This window comes from Portunus trituberculatus, chromosome 20 (genome assembly GCF_017591435.1).
Source record: "Portunus trituberculatus isolate SZX2019 chromosome 20, ASM1759143v1, whole genome shotgun sequence".
Classification (NCBI taxonomy): Eukaryota; Metazoa; Arthropoda; class Malacostraca; order Decapoda; family Portunidae; genus Portunus; species Portunus trituberculatus.
The window spans coordinates 6,195,908-6,219,555 of record NC_059274.1 but is presented as its reverse complement, the minus strand read 5'-3'; the positions used below and the strand labels follow the sequence as shown (position 1 = coordinate 6,219,555).

Below are 23,648 nucleotides of genomic sequence, written 5' to 3'. Positions count from 1 at the left end.
TTCGGATTATTCCTCTGTTCCATATTTCAGTTGATTTTGCTCGCCCTTATTCTGCCTCTCGTTTCCCTTGCTATACTTCATCTTTACTCTCGCTTTATTCCACGCCCTTCAGCTTACTGGCGACCTGAGGGAGAGGCGGGGCGTGAGGAGGTGGGCGGCGTGGGGTTGAGGTATTAACGGCACCATGGGGATTGACTAGGCCACGCTGTATGCACCTAATACTTGAATCCATGCGTCTCTCCCCTGTGCGTGCCTCCGTAGCGTTTCCAAGTGCCCCTTCCTTCTCCACTTGCTGCTCTTGCTCCTCTTGTTTCTCGTCTGTCTCCTTCTCCTCCTCCTCCTCCTCTTTTTGCTGCTGTATCTGTTCTTGTTTTTTGTTTGGCTTTTTCTTTTTCTCTCATTTCTTTTTATTACCTTTGATTCTTATCTTCCTACTCCAGTTGTTTCTTCTTCTATGTCTTTGTCTGTTCTTTTCTTCCGTTGTTGCTGTTGTTGGTGCTGTTGATGATGATGTTCTATTAATTGTTCCTACTTTTATTTATATATATATATATATATATATATATATATATATATATATATATATATATATATATATATATATATATATATATATATATATATATATATATATATATATATATATATATATATATATATATATATATATCTTCAGTTTTCATGGTACCAATATTTACCCTGCAGTTTTTTTCTTTTTTCCATTTTAATTTTCCTTTTTCTCTCACTCTCCATTCGTCATCTCCTCCTCCTCCTTCTCCTCCATCTCCTCCTCCTCCTCCCTCCAATGTGACGTAAACAAACCTAAGGAGGAGGATCCCAATAAACATGTTTCAAGGAGGAACAAAGTGCTAAGGACATTAGAAGCACGAAAGTCACTGTAGCGGGGTTATGAGAGGCACCTACTTCCCCCCCCCCTTTGAATAGCTACCCCCTGACACCCTCCTTCCGCCTACACCCCATGCCACCGACACTCTCCCCCCTGTCCATCTAATTAAGTCGTTTCTTAAGGGCGGCGCGTCTGGCTTCAGGCGGTAATTTCGTCCTCTTGATCGGTTCGGCTCGGATCTACAACACAAGTGTCAGCCATTTTGTGAGCGGCGTGCGAGCTTACATCTCCCTCTCAGGTTTGATGGGAAGGTGCATTACATAGCTCAAAGGCTGCATGGCTCAAGGCACGGCTCTCCTTAGTCACAAATCCTACGAAGAAGAATTCTAGACGAGAGGTTATAATGTTTGATTCCACTCAGCATTCTCAAACGATTCCACGTACGCGTTATGATTTTTAACAGGTCTAATTTATTTTTATTTATGTAAGAGAGGATCTGGTGCAGAGAGAGAGAGAGAGAGAGAGAGAGAGAGAGAGGAAGCTTAATATAAAAGTCTATTGTAATACTGCGGTACTGGTCCCCGAAGAGAACAGCCAAATGGATTATCAAGAGAGTTTTTTTTTTATGTAAGAGGGGAAAACTGGCCAGGGGCAACTAGAAATGAGAAAAAAATTGCCCACTTAGTTGTCAATTCCTTTACAGGTCCGAGAGAGTTAGTAAAAACAAAGGGATAAATGTCTTCAGCCCTCCCTCTTAAAATGAAGTCATGTCATAGGAAGCTGGAAATACAGAAGCAGGTAGGGAGTTCTAGAGTTTACCAGAAGATAAGTGTATTGAAACCTACAGTTGGGAAAAAAAAAAGTTCCAATCATAGGAGAGGAGAAATACATAAGCAGGTAGTGAATTCCAAAGTTGAAGCTGTTAGTATTTTCCAAGGATGCTTTGCGGATTTCAGTGATGTATAGATTTTTATGGGTTTCCAGATTACCCATGAATGTACCCATGAAAATTAAAAAAAAAAAAAAAATAACGTTTCACAATTAGACGCCATATCTAAGCCACTGCACAAAGGGTCACTACCATGACGTGTTTTCATGTTAATTATTCTTTAAATTTGGTGATTTTATACTGCTTCAGAAACTTATGTGGAGATTAAGATAGTAAAAGACTGTGGCCGTTAATCTTCTGACCTCCATAGAGCCTTCCTAATGTCAAGAAAATGGTCTAATCGTACACATATCTCAAGGTAAAAAATGCGTCCTACTACTGAAGGGGTTAACAAGATTTTCGTGCCCGTGTTCAATACATTCATGTAACTGTCGAGTGGTTTAAAATTACCTACATGTCTCCAACATACCCAGGCTCTAGGTTTTTATACCCAAGATGCGCTTGGGTGGTGATATGGGCCCTAATATGGGTACCACTATAAAAAAAAATTACCTGCGCCAGTAATGGGAGGATGCTGAACAGCGCTTCCCAGACACTCTTCAGGTGTACCTACAGGCGCTATAGGCCGTAACATTAAAAAAAAAAAAAAAAAAAAAAAACTTAAGCCATCATCTCTCCTGGTATTTACTAGTGTGTATTTGTTTGCTCAGTTCCTTCATCGTCCTTTCCCCCATTAGGACCTCAAGATGGCGACTGATTAATTCCGCTCCTTCCTTTTGTTTTCCTAATTGTCAGTTTATGTTCCGTTGGTGCTGAAAGAAACGTAAGTAGGACCTAACTTTGGAGATTTATTATCGAATTTATACAAGAAAATAAAATTAATAACAGAACACTTCAGTAACAGCAAAGGTCAAATAGTAGCACTTATCGATTAATTAAAAGTAAATAACTACTTAAATACACGTTAGGATCAAAGCTAAGCGGGAAAATGAGGCAAAGAAAACGGCACATTTACCTGGGGGACTAAACTCTACCCGCACTATATTTGGCACGCGGGGAGGGGAAAAAATCCTAATAATAAATTGAGTTCAGGAGGGATGAAGGGATAGAGGAGACTATAAAAGGCGAAGGAAAAAGAAGGGATAAAATAAAGAGCGATGGAGAGAGAGAGAGAGAGAGAGAGAGAGAGAGAGAGAGAGAGAGAGAGAGAGAGAGAGAGAGAGAGAGAGAGAGAGAGAGAGAGAGAGAGAGAGAGAGATATGGTGGTTGTATAGTTGCGGTTGCGGCGTGCGGCAGTGTGAGGTCAACCATATCAAATTCGGCTTCCCTTTATTGCAATCAACTGAGGCTTTTAACTTAGTGGTAGTGACTCGCAGCGTGGTGGTTAGGCAGCGGCTCTTCCCCCTTTAAAGTTCTGGCCAAGTTGGGTTAGGTTAGGTTGTTCGCCCATTCCGCATCTTTCATTTAGCTTTGTTATGACTTGTAAATATAATGGTTAGATATGGATGAGCTAGATTAGGTTAGGTTAGGTTTGTTAGGTTAGTCAAGATCAGATTAGAAAGGTAAGCAACCGTGTACACATGAAATTGTACGTCAGATAATTGGTACATCAGAGAGAGAGAGAGAGAGAGAGAGAGAGAGAGAGAGAGAGAGAGAGAGAGAGAGAGAGAGAGAGAGAGAGAGAGATTTAGATATAAATAAAATATAAAAAGTTAAAGAAAAAGTAGGATCAGAATATCGACACTGATATCTGATGAAAAAAAAAGGTCATACACGTGCATTTTTTCCAATAGTGCTCCCGAACCTTTGAGCTTAATTAGTTAATTAACTCTTCCAGAAGAGCCTTCACCCCACTTAAAAAGAAAAGTGTGAGCTAAAAACTTAATATAAAATCTGGAGCATTAATACTTTAGCTTTAAAATTCTTCACGTAGATTTTCTTCTTTTACCAGCACAGCAGACTAAGCTAAACTCTTCCTAACCAATCAGTCCACGGGGAGATTCATTGATCTCTGTATGCGGCGAGCAGGGAAAAGATGCGCGAAAATGTGCCGGCCAGAACAGAGGTCACCGCTCCCCCTTTAACATTGACTGTAGCTATAACACTCTCCTGCCATACCCCAGACCCGACCCGACCCGACCCCACCGGCACCACCCAGGCCCTGGCCTACCCCCAGCCCTAAAGGAAGGTACTGCTCCGTCAGCTGAAAGCAACAAAACTAGTTAAGGAAAATATTCCAACAATAGTGATATTATCCACCTGATGTCAATAACTAAATGCACTTGACCTGCGTGCGCCCACACACACACACACACATACACACACACACACACACACACACACACACACACACACACACACACACACACACACACACACACACACACACACACACACACACACACACACACACACACACATGAACGCAAAAATTGGCTTCCTTTATTGTTTCCTTGGAAATTCCGCTCCATTCAATTCAGTTCAAGATAAATGTGTAGAACTTTTCATTTGCTTTCTTTACTTCCTCGAGAGTTCCCAAGTTTGCTAGGCAGTCAGTTCGACATACCGGGTCTGGAGGGTGAGGTGGCTGGGGAGGGAAGGGGAGGGGGAGGAGAAGGGAAAGGAAAGAGGAAAAAAAAAAAGTACCATGACGAAAGTTGAAGTTTAAAGGACATCACGGAGCATCGAAGTTTCCTCCAGACCTTTCTCCTTTCCTCCCCTCCTATCACCTTTCTTCTTTTGTTTCCCCCTTTCTCCTTATCCTTCTGTTTCCATCTAATTCCCTTCACTTGTTTACGTTTCCTATTCTCTTCTCTTCTCTTTTTCATTTTTTTTATCTCTCTCTTTATCTTGTATCATATAATTTTGCTTCCTCTTTCTCTTTTCCAGTAGTCTTTTTTCTTTCTTTTCTTCTTCTGCTCCTTATCCTAATTTCTCTCGTCTTCTACATTCCCTCATCTCATCTTGGTGTCCTCGTCCTTTCCTTCCTTTCCTTTCTCTTTTCCTCCTCTTAACTTCTCCTACCCCTATCTCCTCCTCTTCCGTCCTCCCTCCTTCCGCTGCTTTCATTTTATCACTCGGAATACAAAGTTTAAGTTCACCTGCAAGTCGTCAGTCACAAGTTTACCTTTTTTCCACCCACAAAGTCGAGGCGCCACAAGAACAAACCAAGAAGGACTGAGTGGAAAGCAAGTCTTTATCACGCCTTCCTTTCTTCCCTCGCGCGGAGACACAGATGGAGTGACAGGCGATCAATGCACTTCACGCCTCAAATAGTCTTCTTTTACCTTGTAGTGTTGCGGGTACGTACTGGCGAGTGATTAATTTACATTCTTTGTTTCGAGTTAGTGTGCTCCTCTTTTTTGTTTCACTGATTTACTTGTTTATTCATTTTCCACTTGATTTATGTTTTTTTTGTCATTGGTTTTTTTCTTTCCTTCTTCTTTTAAATAATAATGACGTGACGTAGGTTTGACGATAAGCATTTCCCTTTCTCTACATACAGTGAGGGGGAGGACAGAGGCGACGCTTATATTATCACCTGTGTAATCAGTGAGAAAGATTAACACACATCCGAGTCAAACAGCACCGGGGTTTTAACACGACGCACCTCAGAACAAGTCACACCTCGGCACGCCTTACTTTGTATACGCCACCACGCCACTCACAGCCAAGTTCTATATTGACCTTGCTCACAGCTACGGTGAAGGTGACACGTCCCACAGCCGACTAACTAGGTAAAAGATCTTTAAAGTACTTCTAACTGTGAGAATTCCCCCCATCTCTCACTTTCCTAGATATATATATATATATATATATATATATATATATATATATATATATATATATATATATATATATATATATATATATATATATATATATATATATATAATATATATATATATATATATATATATATATATATATATATATATATATATATATATATAGATAAATAAATAAAATCGTTACCTATTTTTATTTTTTATTTTATTTTTTATTTTTTTTTTTTTTTCACTTTCAGTTTTCGAAAGGTAAGGCTCAAGGTAGGACTGGAGCAGACGTATGTGCTATGATCTACATTCGGAAGTCTATAATATTTCGGTTTCACTCCAGCAGCTGTGTATCATGTCTGATCTGCTGGAAATTTCATTACAAATCTTGACAAATACAATTTCACCCAAGGATTTAATCAACCCAACCACAGCGATATGCAACAATTCACAGCTGTAAAAGCAATACATGGGATTTTTTTTACAAGCATCTGCAGGAAAGAGGGAATAAAGGAAGAAATAATGTTACAATTTCTAGACAGTAATGTTTGGAAACACCTGTACAACAGGTGGTTGGTAATTAAGGAGGGCTGTGGCAGATAGCAGTGAAAATAAAGGTTGAGATGAATGAGCGTGGCAACTCTTTCAACTTCTAACCAAAGAAAGAACTTGGAACACTCGCCAACAGACGTTCTCGGCATCTTATCGCGTCCTACCGTCCTTATCGCTCCCTGCACTCACCATTGTTCTGAAAATAATCCAGATATTCAGCAAGACAATTGTAGTGTGTTGATATGATGCAATGGTTAAGCCACATCTCATCAACATTTTGAAAAGTTTTTAATCTTGCGCAGCGACCGAACTTATGTGGTTATCAGAAGGGAAAATAAAATGCATGTAGATAAAAAAAGATAAAAATTAAGATGTGACATTGACTAAAAACAAATAAAAAAAAGACAACTCTGGAAGAAAGAGAGAGAGAGAGAGAGTCCCTTAGCAATCATTATGTTCTATTCATATTTCCATTACATAATATATGAAAACTTGTCTTTTCTATCACAGAGAAAGACCACGAATAATTAATCCCGACATTGTAACAATACCGAATTTGACCATAACAGTGATAACACGTCTGAGTGAAGGCTGGGGGCATGACGTAGGCTTCGCGGAGCTTGGAATTTTCTTACATGGCCTTAAGGGTGAGCATAATGGGCATAGTGGCGTAGCTGCTTCAATACAAGTACGATTATCCACGGCTTGATGTGGCATTATGAGTTTGTGGAAATCAACATTAATCTTTGACTGTTTGCATGTTTAGGGTAACATTGCCTTTTTTTTTTTTTTTTTTCGAGGAATACGTTTCACTATACAATTGGCATGGCGTGGTATGAGGATTATGGTGCAAGTCAAAAAGTTAGCATATATTTGTAATGTATATAATGTTTGGTGTTGATATTTGTTCTTTCGCCTGCAAGTGGAACGTCATTTACACATGTTTTGATGTTTTAAGTCAGTGTGGTCACCTTTTCTGGCAGAATTCCTTATTTCCATTGATAATGTTATTCTCGGCAATGTTGCGTATATATGTAAAAGTACTCTTACAAGATATAGAACACAGTTGTTAGCTTTTATTTATTTATTTATTTGTTTTTCATTCCCCAAGGTTAGTCATTATACTAAAACCCATCCGTACCTACCCATAGGGCGTTGGCCATGTCTGCCGTGAGACTAAGCCAAATCTCCAATAAAAACAAACTACTCACCGTCCTGTAATCATAGCATTATCAAAAAATAACGTTCTCAGAACATTCAGAAACCTTAATTAAGTGGTAGATGATATAAATAATTATCATATACAAAAATAAATTAAGCTAGTTCATATACATGGACGGTGATGTGTCATATCAGGTCAGGCGACGTTGCCACTCACGACCCAGGGGGGCCACGACTCATCCCAGGGGGGATGAGTCAGGTCGCCACGCACGTGTCGCTTCACTTCTCCTCTGGTCACTACCATGGAAGGACCCCCTGACGCTTCCCCGTCATACACTGTCTTGCGCAGCCAGACCAAGGAATTTATATTCCGCCTTAATAGGTATTTCTTGCAAGAGAAAGCAAATCGGGCAACACTTTTACCTTTAACTCAAGCAAGGAACCACTCAATATATTACTGTGTTTCTACTCGTATGTGCACTTATTTGACAAATATGTAAATTACTTGTCTCATTTTCATGTATATAACCAGAATCTTTATTGCATTTAATGTACTATATAGCTGCATAGGTATTTGGGTCTCTTCTGACTTCTTTTAGTGAAGTAGAGAACGATCATCACTCCGTTTTCTTTGAAGAAGGTATTGGTATAGCAGTGGCAACGTCGCACCCAAGAGGAGCCACACCTTGTGGGTAGCTATGGATGAGTTCTAGTATAGTTAAGTTTTAGTTAAAAATGTCCAAAAAATTACAAAAAGTAATCAATGAAAATGTAAACAGGGGTAATTTATTAATTATCATCATATTTTCTTTAACATTTATTAATTCAAATTCAATTATTCTCATTTCATCTTGTGTCAGGCACTACACACACAAAATGTGTGGTGTAAGTGGGGCAAGTCACTCTAACCTTCCTTAAGACGGATTGGCTTGTCACTGATGCCACACCACTCCCATAAACATCTGGAGGAAATCCTCCTGGGAGTAAGAAAGCAATGATGGAACACAGACAGTTCACTTGTGTTCCTGCCAGGTCTGCTGAGGTGCTGCGGCAACCATGAGTTCCCCGAGTTCCCCAACCAAGGGTGCTGCCCAGCCTGCACCTCAGACAACCACTACCACAACCGCCGCCGCCGCCACCACCACCTCTACTGCCAAGACGGACAAAGAGAAAGCAAAGCAGGTGAAGAAGAAAGTACCGACCAAACCCCAAGGAGAGAAGTGGTCCTCATCAATCAATGCTTTGCTGGCGGTGAGTGACACTTGCAGCTGACGAAGTGAAATGTGCTCACCACCAAAGATAGCGTCACACTATGAGTTCTGTTGATTTAACTGTATAGCTAGTTTTGTTTTGCTGTGTCATCCTTATAGGTTATATTGATCCTTGTAAGAAAGCAGGGTTGCCAGATGGAGATTCTTTTATATATTAATGATCTGTGAAGTTGATAAGTAGAAATGAAATGTAACATCTGAACATTCTGATATGTAATGTGTGATAATTACTTCTCCATCAACTTATTTGTAGGATCCTGAGGGGGTGGAAGCCTTCAGGGACTTCCTGGTGGAACTGGAGAATGAGAGTGGTGAAGCAGGTGAATACACCAAGTATATAGATTTCTACCTGGAGTGTGAAGAGTACAAGGCAAGATTTAAGAAGCTGGAGGATAAAGCCAAAGAGATTTTTGAGGATTACTTAGCGGTGAGTTAGCACCACACACACTAATACTATTTGTTGCACTAGGCATGCCTGCTGTCTTGTGTGTAGCATGAAGCCTGCATGTGGCACCTTGAAACTTTGTCATTTGTCAAGTGGATTAAAGTTACCCACATGTCACCCAGGTTCTAGTTGGAGATGGAATTGCCTTACACCAAAGATGCACTTGGGTAGTTGATATGGGCCCTAATATGGGTACTACTATAAATAAAATTGCTTGCGCCGCTATTGGGTGGAAGCTTAACAGCACTTCCCATACTCTTCAAGTAACCTACAGGTGCTGTAGGCCATAACACACACACACTGCGTAGTGTAGTGGTTAGCACGCTCGCCTCACAATCGAGAGGGCCAGGTTTGAATCCCGGTAAGCGGCAAGGCAAATGGGCAAGTTTCTTAATGTGTGGCCCCTGTTCACCTAGCAGTAAATAGGTACGGGATGTAACTCGAGGGGTTGTGGCCTCACTTTCTAGGTGTGTGGAGTGTGTTATGTGGTCTCAGTCCTACCCGAAGATCGGTCTATGAGCTCTGAGCTCGCTCCGTAATGGGGAAGACTGGCTGGGTGACCAGCAGACGACCGAGGTGAATCACACACACACACACACACACACACACACACACACACACACACACACACACACACACACCACGTAGTGTAGTGGTTAGCACGCTCGGCTCACAATCAAGAGGGCCTGGGTTTGAGTCCCGGGAAGTGGCGAGGCAAATGGGCAAGCCTCTTTGTGTCTAGCCTCTGTTCACTTAGCAGTAAACAGGTACAGGATGTAACTCAGGGTTGTGGCCTCGCTTTCCTGGTGTGTGGAGTGTGTTGTGGTCTCAGTCCTATGCAAAGATCAGTCTATGAGCTCTGAGCTCGCTCTGTAAGGGTTGATTCACACTATTGGTCTGGTCTGGCTTCGCTCTCGCTCCGATCTCACTCCGGTCAGTCCTGGTGCATTCACATGTCCGGTCCGCTCTCGCTCCGCTATCGGTCCCATCCCTTCCTCTCCTTCAACACTAATGGAAGTCATACCACCAGTGACGGAGGATGTGTGACTTTTCTCCATCCAATTTGGCAGTGATCGCCACTGCACTTAACGAAGAAGAATAAAGAAAGCAAAAAAGTAGATTGTGGGTTCATCCTATGCTGAAAGATAGAAAGAGTGAAGGAGAGTTACATACTTTATATCCTCATCATATTGATGATGAAACTAAATTTTTCAACTACTTGTGAACATTGGAACACTTGAAAAAAAATACTAAAAAAAAATTGAGGATGAAAACCACAAGATGTAATTAACTTTTGCATATTTTTTATATATATATATATATATATATATATATATATATATATATATATATATATATATATATATATATATATATATATATATATATATATATATATATATATATAAATATATCCTTATATTAGTGATAAATAAAATTTTATTCTCTATCTAATTATTTATCTATCTTTTGCATGATCCCATTGTAATGTTTTCTTCTGATCCTCCATGTTTTATAGGATGAAAGGCAGAAACATTTCCCCATACAAAGGCTGAATCATGACTGGAGCGGACCGTTGCTAGTTCACACTGGCTGCAACAGTCCGGTCTCGCTCCGGTCTCGCTCCAGTCAAAATATCTTTTGAATGTATCACGACTGGAGCGAGAGCGAACTGTTACCGCCAGTGTGAATGCTTATATTGAAATGCATTAAACATTACTGGACCGGACCGAGACTGGAGCGAGAGCAGAGCGCAATCGAACCTATGGTGTGAATCAACCCTAATGGGGAAGACTGGCTGGGTAACCAGCAAACGACCGTGGTGAATTACACACACACACACAAAAAAAAATAAACAAATAAATAAATAAATAGATAAAAAAAAAAAATAAATAAATAAATAAAAAAATAAATAAATAAAAAAATAAATCAATCAATAAATAAAAAGGAACACTCGGTGCACACCTAGTGAGGATTTACATGTGATGAAAACAGGCAGTGATACATGATGCAGATATCAGAGTGACCCACTGGAACTCTGCAGATACTAATTGGAAGAAAGTTTTTTTATGGCAATACTGACCGATGCCAAACCTAATGCAGGATAGGTAGTCAGCTTCAAAGGCTTTCCAGTATATATTTGCACTGTCTTAAATGTCACTGTTTTGCACTTAGTTGTATGGCAACAAACAATTAAATTGACTTCCCAAGAACAAATCATTGTATTGAAATTTTGATATTTTTGTCTTCTGAATGTTGTGCATGGTTTCCTTTATTTCAGAAGAGCAAACATGTCATGTTATTATTTCAGCATGAATTTGATTTTTGTCATGCTTACTAACTGCTTCCAGTAAGGATTTGATTAACACCAGCTGAACTTATACTTTTACTTATTTCATTTTTGTTATTTTTGTTTTAATCCTATTATGATTTTTGTGCCCATTGTCTTGATTTTAGTTAGTCTCTTAGCAAGTACTTATCGTGATTTCTTTTACTTTGACTTTTATGCCTATTGTCTTGATTTTTAGTCTCTTTTAGTAAGTACTAATCATGATTTCTTTTACTTCTATCTTTAACAGATGGTACAGTTTCTGAGAACAGTAAGAAGGACCCTACTCACAATCTTTTCTTTTTATTATTGTTTCATCATTATATTTATTTATTTTTCCAGGAAGCTGCTCACCAGCTAGTTTTATTGCAGGTCGGAGCAGACAAGGAAGTCGGGACAGGAGGGAAAAGTGTCGAAATTGGTGACAAATTGGAAGATGAAGGTCTGGAAGGGGTGAACCTTTTTGACGAGCCACAGAAGAAAGTTAAACAAAAATTGGCAGATGGAGTGTACATAAACTTCTGCTTAGATATCAAAAAGAAGCTGAAATTGTAGTATGAACAGAACCACTCACATCAACAGATGTAACATTCAGTAACTTATCATTGACATTATGACACTAACTGAACTATTTGAGTTGCTGCAAAGCCATGCCACCAAATTAATTGATTATGTGTACTTTCTCAGTAAAAAAGTTATCTTTGAAGCTTAAAGAATATAGCTGAAAATTTATTCAATATTACTTTGGAGAAATTTTTTCACATTTGCTATCATGAAAAGTAGTAAGGACTGGTTCCTCCTGACCATACAATTAGAAAAGGCATTATGATATCAGGGATCAAGTCCTCAGCTTGTATTGGTAATGAATGTGCTTCAATTCACAACTGTCCACTTGTTTGCATTTCATATCAGACCTGATGGCCGATGGTTAAGTAGCAGGAGCAATGTGATAAGTGTGGCCTTTTTGTCTTATGGTGGATTTTGTATGAATGAAATCTTTTGACAATTTTTATTATTTCAGTGCTTCATCATTTCTCAATATAGGTAATTAAATAGGCATATATTTTCCAGATAGGGTGTTGCCATATGTTAGAATAAAGCTAAATGAAACAAGATTCTCCACTATGTAACTTAGTTCTTTAATTGTTTTATTCATGTATAGTATGATATAACTTATAAAATACTCCTTGTGATTCCATGATTGATATATTGAGCAGCACAAAGTTTTAGTTTGTGCAAGGATCAAATTTAGTTTGCTTCTGTGTTACACCCCATATTGGCTGCTGAAGAACAGGGGCTGAACACTTTCAGGTTCACCTTCACCTTCAATGGATGTTTGGTTTTTAATGAAAGCTCATCAATACACTTGTCAGATATAATAGTAAATCATGATGTGAATCTGTAGTGTGTGCTAATAATACATCATGAATTGAAGACAAAGACTATAGATATTAAGAACACTGACTTTTTCTGCAGTTGTGAAGTTTAGAGATGCATTTTGCCTTATTTTTTTACATGTGCAAACATCTTCCCACCACATCTGATTATTCATGCATTCTAATTGTCATCAATTTAAATACATTCAATGGCATGTACCTGCCATGTTTGACCTTTTTTTTAATCAGTTATGTACAGTATGTGGTAATTTAACCTTTAAGAAAAGTTCTCCGGTTGTCCAGAAAAGTACTCATCTTTAGAAAATAGTAATGTGTGCTTGTTCCTATCTTTGTGATTTGGGAAGGTGTGTGTCCATACTGAAATAATACATTGCTATCATCACTGTGATACACTTTTTGTACGTACTTAAGTATATCTGTACTTGGGAACAGTTTGTGACCATGTAGCTTTCTCATCAATAATATTGCTCATCATTTAAAATTTCAAGTGATTGAATAAATTCAGGAATAAAAATACAAATATTAGTTGCAGATACATGAGTGCATGCACTACATAACCCCAAAGAATCTTACAAGTAGCTTCATGCTATTTACTACACACACACAACAGCAAGTTGCTTGGAGGGTGTGCTAGAACACTCAACATGCCAATGACTGACTGATATTTCTGCACTTCTTCAGTCTACGAGACTACATGTGCTGCTTTGTCTCTAATTTAGCATTTTGTTAAAATGCTGTTCTTGTGTTTCGTGTTTCTTTGAAAGTTAGAAAAAATTGTATACCTGTCCACTAATCCAAATATTGCATTGTAATGAACTCTTAACCAAAACTAAATTTCTAAATGCAGTGACAATAGATAATTATAACAACTGACTTTCTTGAAAAAAAAAAGCCTTATTAGTAACCAAAACACAAAATTATCAACTAAACTTGCTCTAAAATGGCTTAATATATGACTTAATCATCATGCATTGTTTTATATATATATATATATATATATATATATATATATATATATATATATATATATATATATATATATATATATATATATAATTGAGGGGGTCTTCTGTAATGTTTCCATGGCATATGTGCCAGCTTGTGGCATTAACTGCTTGAATTGGTAGAAACTAACATGTGGTGGTGGTGGTGGTGTACGTGTGCCAGCATGTGTGCAGTGTTGCCTAACCTTAACTTGGCTGAGGTTTCAACTATTACTGGTGTGAACTTAATGGCTTCAGATGTAAACATGTTTATGTGCTGTTGTCATGCAATTTGGGGGCATTGAATATTGGCTTTCCATTAAAAGAACATCAACATGTTTATTTAGTCAAATTTCCAATGAATACTAAACACAGTATTATTTTTAAGTACAATTCTTGTGTGGATTTTCTGTTAATGTACTTATAAAATTTACAAATTTTTTGAGTTACATATTGTAATGTATTAGTTATCTAATATATATTAGCCTTATAATAAAAGTAAAGAGATGAATGTGAAACACAAATATTTATCAAATAATCTGATGATTGTTACATGAATATTATGAAACTACATGTGTGCTTTGTTGATACTAATAAAATTCTATTCATAAACTAATAACTACTTAACATTCTACATTATGATTAACATCCCAGATACAATAACAAATACACAACATATGTTAGACTCACAAGTCACCTCACAGTAACCTAATATGTAGTTACAACTGATACTTATTTACACACCAAATGTAACTGGTCACCATGGTTACTGAATGAACACAATGCTCTGTAGAGTAACAACTGCTGGACATTGGTTAGGTAAATCATGTTACTCTGCTGAGTGTTACCAGTGCCACTACAATCCCTACAACCCAGCAATACGAGACACCAACCCTCACAGTGGCCGGGCAGGAGGCTCAGCCATGGCTCGTTCCAGGTGCCGCTGCTTCCTCTCAGCTCTCCGCATCTCAGCCTCCTGTCGCTTTTCTTCCTTGAGGCGAGCTTGGCGGGACTGTTCGCAGTTCTGAAATCACCACAGGAGGTTCTTAGTGTTAGAAAGACATTGCTGAATCTTTTTTGTGTTTCTTAAGGATGGCTCGTCACTTTAAAATGTTATTCAACATTGATAATCTTTTATTCTTTATGCAGACCATCTTATTTCTGAGAATTCCTAAGATTTATTTCATATTTTCATTTGTCTAAGAATTTTCCTTTAAATATTCTGCTTTTCCTTCTGTAAATAAGCTTACACATATCAAACTATTCTACCAGTGTTCAATTAGTGAGTTCATTTACTTTTACTGTCAGTTTTACAAGGTCTTCTTTCTGTGAAGAAACTATGCAATGTGAGAATAAAAGTACCTAACTTACCAAGAAAATGGCATTCCTCAGGCTGGGATCAATGTTGTCTAGCTGAGCACAAAGGTCTGTCACTCTGGCCTCCAGGAGTGCCAGCAGAGCCTCCTGCCCCATCCCAGCACTGACTGTCGGCTCACTCAGCTTCATGTTAACTTGGCTCTCCTTGTCTGTACTAGATCTGTCCTCTGACCCTCCTCCTTGAACATAGGTGGTCATATGAGTCACTGAATTTTCAAAATAACAAAATTTACACCAAACTAATGCTCTAGTATAGTTTTTTTTTTATCCAATATGAACTTGAACTGAACAGATATCTGCACTACCAGTAAAGGGAATGGCAACAAATTTCTTAATATTCATGAAAATATTCATGTCACTTAAAATCTACCTTTCATGAATATAATGCAAGCTTCAACTTTTCAAATAGAGAAATGTATCACAGAATAATATTCTTTCAAGGACTGAAACACCAAGTTCTGGTGGCATGGTTGGGAAGAAATGGTTTTATATCTTAATGTAATCATGTAGATGCATTATACACATTGGCATACATGCAATACAAACCTTTGATCTTTGCTGCATTTTCAGGGGCCAATTTCCTGAGTGGGGGTACCTCAGGCATTGCTTGGGGGACCAAAGGAGAGTACTTGCTGGACCCAAACACATCACTCACTACTTCTGCAATCTGTTTAGAAAAAGTAGTGATTACATAAATTAAAAACAGAGATATTATATTCCAATATCATTAACATCTCCAGTACTGGAATACATTTTTACCACAAATTTTGGGGTATGATTAGACAATTTTATTGACATTAGGAAGGGACTACAGAAGCAGTGGCAGCTCGCCCATAGGAGCTGAGGAGCTGCAGTTGCCCCAGTGCAGACACTCACTGCCAGGTGTATGACTCCATCAATATCACACTAGAAATATATGCACAACTAACAAATTGTGTCATAACAAAAAGTCTTAATATGTTAATTTTTTCAAAATATTTATAACTAAATTTTGAAAATTTACAATGAAATGAGAAAATAGAAGTTCCATGCAGTATGATATTTTAAGATCTTTTGGCCTGAGCTGCAGTTGATGCAGCTCACTGCTCAGCCTGCTTCTATAGACACTCAGTCCCAGGTTTGTTTAATTATTTCTTTTAATTATTACTATTACATATACTGTTGTCTGAAGCTTGCAGTGACACAGTCCCTCCATTCTATTTTTCCATGAGCTGCCACTGTATAGAGGTCAGAAGATTGATGGCCACATAAGTTTCTTAAGCTGTATAAAATCACCAAATAGTAAGCAGGATGAATATGAAAATGCACCATGGTACTGAAGAGGTTAACATGACTGGAACTGTGACCTGTGAAGATCAACATCAACAATATTTCAGATTATTTCAGCTATGTAGTGAAGCCATGGTGGTGGTCTGTTGACAAGAAAACATGTTAAAATTAGAGATGATGATGAAAAAATCACACCTGAGCCACAAGTTGATCCAGCTGTGCCTGTGCCTCAGCATCTCCTGACAATCTAGGCCATTCCCTAATCAGTGTCTGGAGGTCCTGCAGCTGTCCTCGTGGCCTCCCCCTCGGGCTTTTTCCTGCAGCTGCTCTATTTCCTGAAGGCGACTGTTTAGCTTTGTCTGCCGACTGTCTACTTCTTTGTTCAAAGCCTCTGTTTGGTTCTGTATTCTGTTCATGCATGAACATGGTCAAAGTGAAGATTTTATACAGGATGCTAAATTTTCTAAACATGTAATAAATATTTCTCTGGACTTGGTAAACTCTGAAATGTGTGAGAAGTATCCATGAAATGTATCATAAAATCCCTCTTTAAACAAACAAAGTAGCTACCTGGTGAGGAGGGCAAGAAGGGCATGGCACTGAGACTCATACACACTGGCCAGATTAACCAAGTGTTCATCATCACCCAAGAACTCATCTGCAAAATGCAAAGCATCCATGAGAGACAAAAATGTTCAAAGGATGGAAAAATAATTATAGAAAAATCCCACTAAGAGTATGACAGAATAATGCTCATAATGCTACCAGGTATTTCATAGTTTGCTTCATACCAAAAGCTCCATGGTCACAGGCTTCACTGTCTTCCTTGATAACTGCCACCTGGTCATCTGAGCTCTCCACAACCTGCAGTAATGCCTGTCTGTTGCCCAACCTCGAGGAGGACCTGCTCTGGGGCACATCCGTCCTCAGCATGCGGAGAAGGGAAAGGTCGGTTCCAAGTGTGCCACCAGGACCTCCCTCACCTGAAGTAAATGTTGCAGCCATGGGAGTATATATGGAGATGCAGCCTTGAGAGCCTCAGCAGGAAATTCTCACATCTAGTTCAATCAGCCGATCAGGTCAGGTGAATGGAGGAGGTAAGCTAGCTCTGTTGTTCAGCCCTGCTATGGAGGTTGTTAGATCTACTTCTACTCATGACCTTTTTACATAAAGTTGTGGTCTACATATTTACTGTTCAGATCAGCTGGATATATATAAAAAAAATTAAATAAGTGCATCATGTTACCTCTGGGTGAAACAGCCTGAGAATTGTCTGTTGTTGCAACAGTGACAGCTCGGGCCAGATCAGCAATATCAGATCCCTCTAGAGGTCTGCCTGCTATGTAGGATGATGACTCCTGCAATCATAATCAGCAAATGGTATCACTGTTCACAAAATACAAATAAAGGCAACAATGGTAGAACCTCAGTTACTAAGCCTAAAATTAAGTTAGAGAACTTTGGTTCCACTGTATTATTATCAAACTTTGACCAATTCATCAATCTAAGAAAACTCTTGAAAATGATGAGTATGTACAAAATGTTTTTACAGCTTATCTCCATAATGAAAAGTATGAAATAAAAAACAGATGAAGAGTAACGATACAACATTTGGACAAAACTCAGGATATTTTATTTCCAAAGTTTATACAGTGCCTTTGCTTTTGTTAACTGCTATTTACTTATCAGTATCCTTACCCTTATTCTCTATAATAGTAAATGTGAGTCATATCCTGCTTACAGCACCAATAAAACACTAACTTAACATTACCTTGACTTTCTCATGGATTTCATGAATCTTTCTTTTCAGGTCTTTTAAAGACTGTGATGGAGTGACAGCTGCTAAGAACTGCTGAAAGGCTGTCAGCTCCTGTAACCTCTCCTCTTCCTCCTCCTGCACAGTCTTAGCCTCAGCCAACAGACCGGAGTAATAGTCAATACGTATGTCCTGCTCTGACATTTTGTGTTTGGCAATGTCACCTCTGTCAAGAAGAGACTGGAGATCCTTTATCTGCTTCATCTGCTATCTGATGCAGCTCCATAACATTTCACCATTTTATATAGTCACTTATGCAAGTAAAGAAACATTCTTTATTTTGTAAAAAAAAAAAATAATAAATAAATAAATAAAAAAATAATAATAAAATAAAAAAAAGTGGAGAGGGAATTTTAAAAATGGCTACAGAAGACTGAATAATTATAGACATGGTGAAAGATGATGCAAGAAAACTGACCTATAAGGGTCAACCTTATGACAGAAATCATTTCAGTTTTAAGGTTCCTGAAAAGACATTATAAGAACCTTGTCATGGTCTCGGTTACTTCTTTGTAGTGGTACTGAAGGAATTCTTGAAGAGCTGCCTCATGATAATTGAGCTGAGTCTCCAGGTCAGCATTGACAGCCCTCTCCTGCTGCAGCTCCTCCTGTAGGCGCTGGGACTCCACATCAGCAACACGTGCTAGGTTCTGTTGAGGGAAGTGTTACATTAACCCTCTTACTCTAATCATAAATGAAACTAAATGCTAACAATACTCTATTTCACCAAATGTGTTCAAATCTGTATTACTCTACTAAAGCCAACACCGACTGGCAATAATGTTAGTGCTTCATACTAAGAATGATAAACAGTATATAATGTCATCCTTGCTTCATGGGCCACACACCTTATCACGGGCTGTGGTGCGCGCTGTGCTCAGGTACTCCCTGGCTGTGAGGGGCTGCAGGCTGGGGCCCCCAACATGTCGGCGGCGTGGCGGCCCAAGCTGCTCAGTGTCCCTCGGTCTGCCTTGAGTCCCCTTCCTCACTTTTGACACTGCCAGGGGGTCCTTACCACTCTTAGCAAGATCCTGCAACACAGTGTAGCTACTGGTAAATATTTAGAAGTCCTCCTTATCATCACCAATCCCATCCCTAAGAACAGCAAGCTGGAGATCATGAAGTCAAACATGGTTTTAAGATGGGTAATGCTAAAATAGACTATTCTTGGTAATTCAGAAAAAAATCTAGTGAAAAAATACCATTATTTAACAAAAAAAGCCAAAAAATGTCATTTTTCGCAAACTCTTCGCCAACAATTCGCTACAGCTGTGGCTGTATCTGCTACATTTAGCGAAAACCAAAGAGGTACTAGACCAGTGGTTCCCAAACTGGGGGAAATTTGAAGCTACCAGGGGGAAATAATTACACTAACTACTAACTAAAAAATCTCAGATGGATTTTCTCATGTCAGAGAGAGAGAGAGAGAGAGAGAGAGAGAGAGAGAGAGAGAGAGAGAGAGAGAGAGAGAACGCCTGTTGTAGATGGGCGGCGCCGTATCTACCGGTCGGTTCACGTTCAAACATGAGCTCTCTCATACATATGTAGGGGGAAATCTGGATGGTTGAACTGGGTGCAGAGGGAAATGACAGAAAAAAGTTTGGGAACCATTGTACTATACCCAACAATATAACTTAACCGCGGAGGCTATCCTTTCATCCCCCCCCGGAACTACCCCCCACTACTAACCAGTAACCAAACCCTGATCTAACCTAACCTAATTTTAACCTATATACAAAATAGAGCGAAGTAATGGCACAGCTGCTCACCAATAACAGCAAGGCTCACCACAGCCGCTCCTTCCTTCACACGTGCCAATTTGCGATTTTGATACTTTACTCACAATCGGTGCCTTGCGACTGCAGAAAGCAGTCGCAAAACACGACCAACATATTGGTCTTGCTAGTTGATTGCGACTTTATTTACATCGTGACGTCACGGAGTAAGCTTTGAAAATGTGGTCTCCAGATATAGAAAAGATGTTAGAGTTGGTGGGGGAAAAGAACATATCTGGGACCCCAGAAATGAATTATACGGTAAAAAAAAAAAAAAAGCTTGTGCAAATAGTCGTTCGACGAAATAACTGCCACTCTAAAAGAACCGTTTCCCTCAATGCAGGGTGTTGTTGGTGGTGAGGATTGAAGATTTATCAGGATTTAATTTGATCGCAACTGTGCATAGTCTTTTAAGATTAATTTTCGCATGAGAAACGTAGGGTGTCAGGGTCTTCCAAGCTCAGCTCTGGTAAAAGATGTGGTAGACACTCCTTTCTTTCCTTCTACTTAGCCAGGAACGTATCCACAGGCATTTTCTTTTCTACTGACACCTCCGATACGCCAAAAGAAGAGCAACCACAGCTTCAGCATCGTCACTGGAGAAAGAAATCTTGGCGGGCAGCTGTTTGTTTACATTCACTTCCCGCCAAGGCGCCAACTAGTCGATACTTTCTCCAGGTGCTACGTCTGACACTTTCCGACTAGAAGGAATGAATCGGAAACTACGTACGTAAAACATCAGTCGCAAATTGGTACATGTGAACCCGCCTTAACACGCGGCTATCGCGCTGCGTCCCTTAAAAAAAAAAAAAAAAAAAAAAAAAAAAAAAAAAAAAAGTCTGGTATTTGGTATTAGCATTACTCCCAATTTTTGGAAGCAAGATCAATCCGTGATGCAGACAAAAGTTGAACAAGTCTCCTGCGTTTCCGGTTTTGCGGTGATACAACTAAATAAAAGGAGCCTGAAATCAGTCAGAGCACTGGGCGTCTATGGTGAAAGCCGCTTAGAAAATGGTGCAGATGGACGTGGTTCACCCTCTCTCACGAGAAACAAATGCAATACTATATGTAACTCACAGCAAAGCGGGGTCACATTGGACGTCCTATAGTCGATCGTCCATGATTGGTTTTCCCGCGATACGTCATTTCAGTAACTACCAGCATGGCGGGCTCTCATTGGACGTCCGTGACATGTGATTTATAGACACCACAAATCCCACAGGACCTACAGTGCCTTACTGGCTGCTAATGTAAACAGCCACAAGAAGGGAGGAAGACTAAGGAAAACTGCTCGGACTGTTTCTGACGCGATTTTGCCTTTTCCCCAAAGCATCACTACAAGCCAATAAAATTTTTCCGCCTGAAAAAAGCTTCATAAACATGAAGTAAAATGGGTATATTACCACAGCATGTAGTCAAGTCCTTACCACTCTTTTGGAAGATTCTGCAACACAGTCAATACACTGGTCTCAATAATTTTTCTTTTTTTATAAATTATTAACAGAAAATAATTAATTTTCTATGGCCCAGTTTAAAATGTAAGAACAAAGTGAGGGCGTATTGTTACAAGAGCATAATCTGTGAAGGGAGAGGGGCGGTGCTCACCTTGTGCTGCTGGCGAACAGAGCGGCCACTGTGTTCAAAGAGTTCCTGCTCTGGGGGCGGCACGTAGGGACTAGGCTCCACCACCTTCTTAGGGACATGGAACTTAGCCAGAACTGCCCTGATAATTTCTTCATCATTCTTAGAAATCATGTCACTAGTGGCCTTGGTCTTCTGCCACTTGTCTTTGGCGAAACCAATCTTTATATCCGGTGGGTCATTCATTCTGACACAACGTTCACCACTTGCACAGCCGCCTGCCGAAGATCGTCAGTCTACAGTCTTCTGCAGGCAACACAGTCTGGTGTTATCCGCCCTTCGAATTATTCTCGGCTTTGGGAGTGGCAAATCAGGTCGACAGGTCCGGATACATGGTCTTAACGACCACAACAACAAGACGCTTCCTTCATGCGAGCGAGGGAGGGGAAGGCACGCCCAGCTAGCCAGGCGTCATCTCGTTGCCTTGACAACCACCTCCACCACCACTACCGCCACGTGTTTCCATCCTCATTACCTGCTGGGAAGAAATAAATAGACATAATTAAGTAACAGTATTAATACACCTAATTTTTGTTGACCTTTTTCTGGCAAATGAAAAATAAAGACAGCTAGGAATAACGAGTTAAATTTGCTACTTGTTTTTTTTCTTTTTCTTAGGACAGCTTTCCTCGGACAGACTACAGCGTGCCCAGTTAGACACTTTATAATATTTTTGAGTGCAGTTACTTACATTAATCAACATATAACGCGTAAATCTTCCTGACTCTCTCTCTCTCTCTCTCTCTCTCTCTCTCTCTCTCTCTCTCTCTCTCTCTCTCTCTCTCTCTCGAGTTCATGAGGTGCACGCTCTTCTCGGTAAGCAATAGTCTTTCCTAGCGACGCATCCTCTCTGATTCAGCTGAGTGGCGCCAAGTTCTTGCCTCTTGTCTGATGTTGGTCTGCAATTCACGTAGTAGAGCGGAAACAACTTGGATAAAGCAACATCTTAAAAATAGGGTACTTGTCATAACAGTACGTCAGAGACACGCCTGCATCCGGCAGCTGAAAGTGATTTATATATGGTAATGATTGTGTTGCCTATTCAATGCCTGTCTTTCTTGCCTCCCTGAATGAATGAATGACGTATATGTATGTATATCTTCCTTCCTGTCTTTTCCGGACGTTATGGTCGGTCATGTCGTGTTGCTGTTTGTATGTTCTATATTCACGTGAGAAAAAAAATAATGAGGATACGAAGACGAATACAATACCTTTTGTTACTATTACTACTGCTGCTCCTACTACTACTACTACTACTTCTACTATTATACTACTACTACTTCTACTACTACTTAGTCTGCCACTATTATACAAACCACCAACACCACTACCACCACCATCACCACCACAATCAATAGCGCAGGTAATAACAAGCAACATTCAGTAATAAAAATAACACTGAATGAATAATGATAAAAGAAAGAAAAAAAGAAAAATCGCGCTACCTCGACTTCTCCGTAAGACTCTTCCTGCCACTGCCTGAGTCACTGAACACCGGTTACCAAATCCCAGTCTAGGGACACTCATGAGACCTGCAATACGTCAGCCACGCTCTCGTCACGTCACCTGTATGTCACACTCACACTGCCACTCCTTGCTCACTCATTCACTGACTCACGTGCTTAAGACCAGATTACATTATTGACAGGCAAGCATTAGCAACCTAGATGACAATTATATGTGTTTAGTATTTTATCGCAAAGGATTTCTCTCTCTCTCTCTCTCTCTCTCTCTCTCTCTCTCTCTCTCTCTCTCTCTCTCTTATACGTACTTTATAATTATTCACTCGAGAGAACAATGTAGTGTTTATTTTTTGCTTGTCTTAAGAGCAACAGTAATAATAATAATAATAATAATAATAATAATAATAAATGGAGAGATAAATGGAAAAGCGAATGAACAGCGAAAGAGTAAAAAGTAATCCGAAGCAGTCATTATCGCACTAACTACTAAGGCAATGAAAGTCACTCAAGACTGTTGTGCATGCATATCACATGCTAGATTGGAGGGCAGGTCACACACACACACACACACACACACACACACACACACACACACACACACACACACACACACACACACACACACACACACACAAGTTCTTTGCCTTTCGTCTAATT

At 39.5% G+C, this 23,648-nt stretch overlaps 2 protein-coding genes across 7 annotated transcripts; one reads left to right on the top strand and one right to left on the bottom strand.

The window, feature by feature from the left end:
* Positions 1-5,320: 5,320 nt before the first annotated feature.
* On the top strand, positions 5,321-14,675 carry LOC123506753 (regulator of G-protein signaling 10-like). Of its 6 annotated transcripts, none has more exons than XM_045259052.1 (5): positions 6,619-6,711; positions 7,863-7,913; positions 8,258-8,476; positions 8,750-8,923; positions 11,613-14,675. In XM_045259052.1, exons 3-5 carry the CDS (start codon positions 8,282-8,284, stop codon positions 11,823-11,825), a joined length of 582 nt encoding a protein of 193 aa, XP_045114987.1. In that variant the 5' UTR covers positions 6,619-6,711; positions 7,863-7,913; positions 8,258-8,281; the 3' UTR covers positions 11,826-14,675. The 6 variants fall into 6 exon arrangements, with proteins under 6 accessions (XP_045114988.1, XP_045114991.1, XP_045114986.1 ...); XM_045259054.1 differs by having other exon boundaries at positions 6,626-6,711; positions 7,866-7,913; XM_045259053.1 differs by lacking the exons at positions 6,619-6,711; positions 7,863-7,913 and adding an exon at positions 5,321-5,473.
* Positions 14,533-22,281, bottom strand: LOC123506747. Its single transcript, XM_045259037.1, is given in 13 exon segments — positions 14,533-14,674; positions 15,022-15,206; positions 15,574-15,694; positions 16,492-16,586; positions 16,589-16,704; positions 16,867-16,954; positions 17,088-17,279; positions 17,543-17,654; positions 18,068-18,278; positions 18,599-18,762; positions 18,961-19,143; positions 21,493-22,006; positions 22,220-22,281. Coding segments are annotated over 12 exon segments (1,818 nt in total). The 5' UTR covers positions 21,715-22,006; positions 22,220-22,281; the 3' UTR covers positions 14,533-14,545.
* Positions 22,282-23,648: the final 1,367 nt, after the last annotated feature.

Coding starts and splice junctions, on each gene's coding strand:
- LOC123506753 (XM_045259053.1), top strand. CDS start 8,282: ATGAGTTCCCCGAGTTCCCCAACCAAGGGTGCTGCCCAGCCTGCACCT. Junction 8,477..8,749: donor CAATCAATGCTTTGCTGGCG/GTGAGTGACACT, acceptor ACTTATTTGTAG/GATCCTGAGGGGGTGGAAGC. Junction 8,924..11,612: donor TTTTTGAGGATTACTTAGCG/GTGAGTTAGCAC, acceptor TTATTTTTCCAG/GAAGCTGCTCACCAGCTAGT.